The sequence below is a fragment of the Antennarius striatus genome, chromosome 6, assembly GCF_040054535.1.
Source record: "Antennarius striatus isolate MH-2024 chromosome 6, ASM4005453v1, whole genome shotgun sequence".
In the NCBI taxonomy this organism is placed as follows: domain Eukaryota; kingdom Metazoa; phylum Chordata; class Actinopteri; order Lophiiformes; family Antennariidae; genus Antennarius; species Antennarius striatus.
The window spans coordinates 8049482-8057979 of NC_090781.1; the positions used below are offsets into that span (position 1 = coordinate 8049482).

Consider the following 8498-nt stretch of genomic DNA (forward strand, 5'->3'; position numbering starts at 1 on the left):
ATCTCTATCTCGGTGTCGTCTGTGATGGGCTCAGGTTGCTTCACGACCAACTACAGGACCGACATAACGACAGCGTTTTGGATCAATCTGATCACATTCTACATAAACCATCAATGGTGTTTTTCTTTTACACCGACTTTTCATTTTTCAGATTAAAGTAATGAACAGCAGGTTTGTTGAAGATCACATCTGAGCATGTTTATCTATTCGAGTAACACACAGGGTGCTTTTATTTGTTAAATGGGACACAGGCACACTAGAATAATAGACTAAATATGACACATATTGCAATTTTAGATTTAAATATGCACAGCAAGTTTCCAGGTTAGGTGAATTGATTGGTTCTAAATTGTCCGTAGGTGTGAGTGTGAGTGGTTGTCTTTCATGTGGCTTTGTGATCTGTTGGCGACATGTCCAGGGTGTACCCCGCTTCTCATCCGTAGCCAGCTGGGCTCTAGCTACACCCTTGACCTGATCAGCAGAAGAAGTGGCTCTAGATGTTACATCTCATCTGCAAGAAAATGGATGTTTTGTGGAAATAATACATTAACCATCAGATGTTAAATATGTTTATTATTATTATTACCTCCATCGTGGAGGAGATATTTTTACCAGAATGTTTCAGGAATGAACCTATCAAGTTCTCAAGTGAAGCTGGACAAACATGTGGACCGAGTTTTTAAAAACAATTGGGAAACATTGATTTTTTATTTTACAATTTTGCCTGTTATGCATCAACAACATGACAAAACTTGGTAGAAAGGCTGATATTTGTTGATACCGATTACATCGGTCATCCAGTCATGATATGGAAATATATTTCATGAGGTCAGATGTACAACAAGAATTTAGGATTTCATTAAAGGCACCGTCAGGCCTTGAATAAGCCTTTTTAGTTTCAAACGTTTATGACATTGTTTGTTCCGACTTTGCCTCCAGAGGACCTCGTCACCGGTCAGACGTCTGTTTCTCCATTAACATGGAGAGCACAATTTTTTCACTATTTGTGGAAAAACAAACAGTCCACTAAACATGAAAACGACTGGCCGTGATAGCGTTTTACTCTCGCAGCTCATCTCCTTGAATAAAGCTCTGAAACATTAATGAGTCCAAACAGCCCGGGGTTCCAGAGGTGATCCTGTGTGTGTGTGTGTGTGGGGGGGGGGGGCAGACGGAGCTGGTGGAGGCACAGCTGCATGAGTCACAGCTAAAAATGAGGTCTTCTCTGACGTCCTGTGTATTTTGTGTCGGCTCGAACCTCCCTGTAGGCCGACGAAAACAGCAGAGAGACGAGGCGTCAGAACGTGTTAGAGAACAGCCAACCTAAATTTAGGTGTTTTACATTATTTACAACATGAATATTTTAGCACGAGACCGTAATGAGTTTAAATGCAGCCGTGTTTCATACCGTCCCTGTCTCCTCCTCCTCTCCTTCTTCTCCATGATCCAGTCTCTTCCCTTCTTTGCCGATTTGCCCTTCATGTTCTTGAACCGGGATCTTCACACGGACAGAAAGCGACTGATTAGCGACTGATGCCTGGTCTCGTCATGTGACCAGGAGGAATAATACGAACGTCAAAATGTAAAAGGCAGGAAAAGCTGCCTGACAGGGATTTAAGTCAGGCAGGACTACGACCTCTTGGATTTCTGTCGGTCATTCGGCTTCATCAAAACAGGCATGACTGAACCTGCGTTTTATGGCCGAGACCCATTTTCTACACTCAAGACAATTAAGACATTGGAATTTTTTTCGACAGCCCTTAAAAAGACCACAGATGAAGAATCCTCAACAGCGCTGCGTGTAGCTTCTGGCCTCTCATGAATGAAGGACATCAGCAGTGTGGGATTATTGTTGCATTCATCATAAATAATGAAACAATTTGTTCAAGTTTTATTTACCTTTACAGAGTTTACTCCTCATTATCTTGGACATTTATTGCAGGAGTAACTCTTATCTTTAATAAACCCACGGATCCCTTTGGGGTTTATATTTGGGAACATTTGGAATAATGTAAGGACACAACTCAAAATGTACCACTTGTCTAGTCATACTTGACAGTGTAATGAGGAAATGTTTCAAGGACTCAAGAAAAAAACTTCACCTAATTTGATTTTGTTGCTTCAGGCTCACTGTGTCTGAATAAAACACAACACTTCCAGACAAATTCGATGAACAAAATCGGCCACATCAAAATTATTCAAAGCCCACTGCATACAAGGATAATGAAAAATACATCAGATGTTTGCAATAAACAAATCCAGCAAAAACTGTTTCAACAGTGGCTCAAGTTTATCTAGTTCTGTGGAGGGATGAAACTAAAGTTGTGGGAGAAAATGTCACACGGTCTGTGAGGAAGCTGAAGCATCTTTGGACATCCTTTTAAAGACAATGATCCCCCACTAACCTCTAAGGAAGGCCCCCGATCAGCCTTGAATGGCTCGAACAGTTACCGGACGTGAAGCTCACTGAAAATCTCTTTCAGGATTTGAAGAACTTTAAAGGACTATCCCACAAATTTAGTCTACTGTCCACAAAATATGGGCTAAAACTCCCCAGCACTGCAGTCAGAATTTGGCATCTGGTTATATGTTTGGTGTGCAGCAGGTTATACCATCAAAACAGAGCTTCATAAAGTACTAGAGATGCTTCCTAATAAGGGTTTGAATAATTTTCCAGCTCCTGTAATCCACAGGGACAAATTATTCAGAGTGAGCAGTAACTTTACCTTTGTCCTGAAAACTGGACCTGGTTCGGAACAGTTCTGTCTGATGTTTCTGATCCTAATCCCTACAATAAACAAAAACAACATGACAGTGATCATCACGCGATGCGGAGACTCCAACATCCATTAACTCCAATTAATAATTTCTTACTTTTGGAAGAACTCCTGTTGTACCAGCAAACAGACACAAGAAGAACCTGGACACAAACACGTTGTGTATGTGAGCGTTTGAGCTGTGTAATAGTTGTCATCCTGTTCTAATTATCCTTGTGTTTTAAGTACACTGCTTCTGACTTCACAGGCCATGAAGAAAGAATCAACTGTAGGTGGCTTCAGCTGAACCTGTCAAAATAAAAGCCCAGCTTCTCGTAGGTACTAACTTTTTAGCCTTGGTACTGTTGGGGTAATCCACCACCATGCCGCCGCTGAAGCCGGCCCTCATGGCCTGTGTTGTGATCAGCTCAAGCTTCAGACACAAATAAAACGTGACAGTAAGTGAAGGGATCTTGGAGAAAGACACATCTGATGTTAAGTCCGCTGTTGAGAAGGTTGTATCACCTGCTGTGAGTTCTCTGGGTAAAGTTGAAAAACTGCACGGGAGCCTCTTGACTGGAATGAAGACAAATGACAAGCTGGTCTTCAACACCAAACTTTTAACTCCTGGGAGTTCAGACGAGAGATAAAACCTCACCAAACAGGAGTAAAGTGTACTGAAGAAGGTGTAGAGTCTCTTTGGAGGACTGTGGGTCTTCTTATCTGCATTACAGAGCCACTGCAGGGCAGAGATACTTCAACAGAAAGAAGCAAAGCATTAAAAATTATTCAAAATTAATTCAGAGGGGCTTTTTTAAACATTGCTTTTCACCTAATGCATCCATCAAAAGCGCCAGGACGAAAAGGCATCCCCTGACCCATGTCCCCTACGAGAAGGTCCCCCTCCACTTCTCTGTCCAGAGCAACATCTGAAGGAAGACAAGAAATCAAGTAAAAAAATGATATACAATATAAATCATTGAATATTAATCTGTATTTTATAACACATGTTGGGTAATAACTTTATAAAAACATGCTAAACTTCCATTATCTGACTGCAGGGTTTACTCTTTAAAAAATGGTCGGTATATAAGAATGACTGTTCATGTTTACACAGTAAACATGAACACAGGAACAAGAATTACACAGGAAGAGCAAAGAGGAGGTTTATGGATGTAGTGAAAGAGGACATGAAGGTAGTTGGTGTGAGACAAGAGGATGCAGAAGACAGGGTTAGATGGAGGAAATTGATTCCCTGGGGCGACCCCTGAAGGGAAAAGCCGAAAGGAAAACTGTTGATACTTACACAGTGTATTGACATAAAAAGAAATTTCAAAAAATTATCATAAGTAATAAGATAGAATGAGCAGCAGGTGGAACTGACTTCTTGTTTCTTTCAGCAAATGTCAGAAAGATATTTGACTTAACTCCTCAACGAGGAAAATATTCTATCATATCATTGAGCTTCCCAAAATGATATGGTCTACACTGTATTTATTTATTTGTCAATATTATAGACATATATTATCCATATATCTGCTAACCCAGCATTGCAGTACTGATGTCAACTCCAACCCAGTTGTGTCCCTCTTCCGACAGGTAGTCTCCACTGAGACCAGAACCGCACCTGAGAGACAGAAAGCCACCACAGTCAGACACATTCCTCTGCTCGTTGTCATGTTAACACACACACTCCATGTGTGATGTCGTTAACATCGTAACAACATATGCAAACACAGTCGGTGTCACTCACTCACCCCACATCGAGCAGGAAGCATGATTCTCCCTCCGGCAGGTTTAACAGCTCTACTGCTCTCTCTGACATCTGGGTCTGGATCTCAATCATTCTAGAACTGTGAAGCAGGTTAGTCAGATGTTAATATGTGATGCTGAGCAACGGTAGGACTGCAAGAAACAAACAGTTCCGACAGATCTGAGGCTGGATTGTGTCGACTTTAAAAGTGAATCCCTCTCTCTGGCACAATAACACAACAGATTAGTGACTGTTCAGTGTCAAAGTTTAACCAACATGAAGAACAAAAGTGGAAATATTGTAGAACTTTAAAAAAAACACACAAAAAAACAACAGCCACTGATGATTGACTCCATAAGTCCAGAAATTAGTTGATGATTTATTCATTCATTCATTCATCTTCCAACCCGCGTAATCCGCTAACGCAGGTCGCGGGGTTGATGATTTCATCTATTTGAATTTTAGGGGTTTCTAATGTTTCATCCGCACATGACTATGTGATGCTTTCTTGGAGCTGAATAATATGTGTGAAACAAAATAGTTGTTACTGTGATAGATTTGCCTTTCAACAGAGACAATGAAGGTGTGTTTCATTAAACCCACACTCACTTCTGAGAGTATTTACTGGCCTCCTCTTCATTGTAGAACTGTGGGAATGAAGACAAAATTAGATACATACTTCAATGAAACTATTTATACACTGTTAATAGCGTGACTTGCATGTATCATTGCATCCAACGTGTTACACGACAGCTAAAACTAGTAAAGCAGAGATCATTCCTGTAGCAGTAGTACTAAAGGTCCGGTCCAGCAGCTCACAACATGTTAGGGAAGTGAATGTCGTTTGAAGACCCTGACTTCTACTGGTATCGTTAGCTTATGTTGACAATCAGAATTGTTTTTTTGTTCCAACTGCTCAGCTTCAAAACGTAAAAACAAAGTCAGAATAAGGAGAAAGAATTGAGAATAAAGAGCAAAGGAACTGGGAATAAATAAGAGAATAGATAAAAGAACTTACAGTACTGTATACGTATACACTGATTTATGTGATAGCTAAAGCTATTTTAGTGCTGGCTATGAAACAAACCACTGACCACTTCTGGAGGAGCCGTGTGTTCAGGCCGCCGACCGCTAGAAGTCATAGTTGTCCCCGTTATCTAAAGAACAACCATTAATTTATAACATAAGTTCAGAAACAAGCTAGGCTTCGTGCTAGCGAGCAGGTCACGCGTTAGATTCCTGACGTCACATTCACGCGACACAAGACCTGTTTCTTCTTCGAGTTAAAAAAAAAAGCCCGAATCAGATGTTAACATACAAATATCGCCACCTGCTGTTCAGTGGGGTGTAGTTCTCCTGAGCCACACCAGCCACAGTAAATTGTATTACAGTAGTTTTGTTTTACCGCCTAAGGCTAAACAATGGTTATAAATAAAACAAAAGTATATTATACACATGTTTGATTTTTCAGTAGAGGAAGTCCTTTATGTAATATTTGTCTAAAAGTGGCAATAACACTTTTAGACAAATATGTAATTCAAAGTATTGATGATGATGATGATGATGATGATGATGATGATGATGATGATGAAGAAGATGATGATGATGCTAGTAGTGGTAATGGTAATACCAGTATTGGTGTTGTTCTATTTTTACCATTACCATTGCTCACCTTTAACTACTTCCTGTAAACATGGACTCTCATTGGCTGCTTGTGTGTGACCTCATGTCGTTTTCCGTCTTGCCTACTTTCGTTCCGGTAAAATGGCAGAGGTCGGACAGAGGCTGGTGTCCGGAGTGTGTCGTTTGTCTGCCCCCAGAAACAGCCTCGGACGCCCGCTGTACACCGGGGAAAGCCCGGTGTCTCCGCTGGGAGGCCGTAGCGTCAGAGACAACCCGACAATAGACGAGTCGACCCGGCTTCGATCTTCACTTCCACCCGCGGAAAAGAGCGGAGCAACGCAACGCGGGTCAGTGATGCCTTCACGGGAAATTGGAATTTTGTGTTGTGCTTCGCTCCTGGACCTGGATCCGTTCTATTCTGTCGAGAATGTTCAAACCAGGGAGGGTGAAGCTTGTGGACCACCAGAGCGTTTCCTACCGAAGAAGCTGCTGCCTAGCGGGGTGAGCGCCTGGAGCAGAGCAGCTGCCTCCTTTCACCTGGACGCCTTCAGGTCCCCTCAGCGGCTCGGATCTTTCTGTACTTTAATATTCCTCACAGAGCCAGGCCCTGAAAGACCCCACGGGCTGAGGCAGAGGAGGCTGACGGTGAGTCCTGGTGGTCTGCCGGTTTATTTAAATAGCCGAAGCTACAGCTGGAGGAGTGACAGAAGCTTTGGAGATGCTGCTCCGCCAGGTAGAAGCAGGACGGCCTATTACGACATCCTACAGGTGACCCCTGCTGCCACACCGGCTCAGATCAAGACGGCCTACTACAAAATGTCCTTTATTCACCATCCTGACAAGAACCCAGAGGACGCTCAGGCCGCTCAGCACTTCTCTGAGATCAGCGAGGCCTACTCCGTCCTGGGTAACCCCACCCTGAGGAGGAAGTACGACCGTGGAATCCTGAGCCACGCTGACATTCAAACTGCAGGGAGACCGTCTTCCAAAGAGACAAAAGGCACATCCAAAGGCTCCTCACAGCATCAGTACAGAAGCAGACAGTTCTCCCAGACGGGGGGGAGGATCATGTTTGACTTTGACGCCTTTTATCGGGGTCACTACGGGGAGCAGCTGCAGAGGGAGAGAGAGATGAGAGCCAGGAAGCAGCACAGGGAGGAGCAGAAGAAGAAGAATCTCCAGTTGTGGAAGCAGGACAAGATGATGGAGATGATATTCGTGACGGTGCTAACCGTGGCCAGCGTGATTATCTTCAGCTTCAAGTCCTGAAATAGAAAATGGTTTTCGTTGTCACATCTTTCTGTGATCGATTGTTAAACCAGCTCTGAGACTAATTTAATTGTTAGTGAATGAGACAAGTGTGAAGCCAAACAGATTTTTTTGGCAACTTGTTTGCTAAACTTGATGGACTCAAAAACATTGCATGAATGAAAACCCCTATCCCAGCTTTAAGATTATTTGTTATTTATGAGTAATTATTGCACATGTAAAGCCTTGGAGTGTGTGTGTGTGTATGTGTGTGTGTGTGTGGGATGATCATTAATGCATGTGATGAAGGTCTGAGGACGAGTACAGCACCACAGGTCATGTAAAGATATTATATATGAGAATCAGCACATCTGGTCATTTTATTATTACCTGGGATTGATTGATCGATACCGTCCTTAGTCTGACTGAAGAATAAACCAAATGATTTGACTGGATTACAGTCAAATCAACTGTTCACCCGTAGGGAAAAGTCTTATCACGAATCAGCAGCAGGTGATTTGTTCCAGGACCAGCGACTCAAGGCTTTAAAAAGAATCTTCTGAATCTTAAAATCAGTTCTCAGCATCACTGGAGTGATGTGATGGAGGCCTGGTAGCAGCGTTTTTTTTGCCTGCTAATACCAGAATAAAAGAAATAATCTCATCTAGACTACACCCAGTTATTTAAATACTCCGTCAGGTTACGGTTTGTAACTTTCCTGAGCGTCACGTTTGTGACATTTAAGAGTGAATGACTGCAGAAAATGTGCAATAGTTTGTTCACATTTTATTCACAGAAATATAAAGTAGTATGTCAAGTACATCACTTTGTACAAAATTGCACAGACTCTTCAAAACTCAGACAACAAAAAGTTAGCTTTAAGAAGTGTTAAGAAAATAAAAGGGCAACTAGGAAAATCTGTGATATGTGAGATGGGCTCTTGCAACAGGCAGGTTCCACTAAGGAAGGTTCATCAAGAAGAATCAGTTGTACATAAATAAGACTCGATAGGAAACGTCATTTACAACAGCTGAGGAATAAATGTGTTCCAAAAATAGGATTCAAATTGGCACTGAGCTGCTCCGTCCGCTCCTCCACTGAAGGCGGGTTTCACCTCT

General features: G+C 42.2%; 2 protein-coding genes across 2 annotated transcripts; one reads left to right on the forward strand and one right to left on the reverse strand.

Annotated features, from left to right (window-relative positions):
* Positions 1 to 689: 689 nt before the first annotated feature.
* On the reverse strand, positions 690 to 5759 carry bud23 (BUD23 rRNA methyltransferase and ribosome maturation factor). The gene is made up of 12 exons (XM_068317500.1): positions 5604 to 5759; positions 5119 to 5156; positions 4514 to 4609; positions 4301 to 4383; positions 3589 to 3685; positions 3415 to 3511; positions 3282 to 3332; positions 3104 to 3189; positions 2875 to 2920; positions 2727 to 2788; positions 1409 to 1498; positions 690 to 1262 (listed from the first exon to the last, which is right to left on the reverse strand). Exons 1-12 carry the CDS (start codon positions 5649 to 5651, stop codon positions 1208 to 1210), a joined length of 849 nt encoding a protein of 282 aa, XP_068173601.1. The 5' UTR covers positions 5652 to 5759; the 3' UTR covers positions 690 to 1207.
* A 445-nt stretch (positions 5760 to 6204) lies between these two features.
* LOC137596782 (uncharacterized) lies at positions 6205 to 8034 on the forward strand. Its single transcript, XM_068317525.1, has one exon. It carries the CDS (start codon positions 6274 to 6276, stop codon positions 7399 to 7401), a length of 1128 nt encoding a protein of 375 aa, XP_068173626.1. The 5' UTR covers positions 6205 to 6273; the 3' UTR covers positions 7402 to 8034.
* The last annotated feature ends 464 nt before the right edge of the window (positions 8035 to 8498 follow it).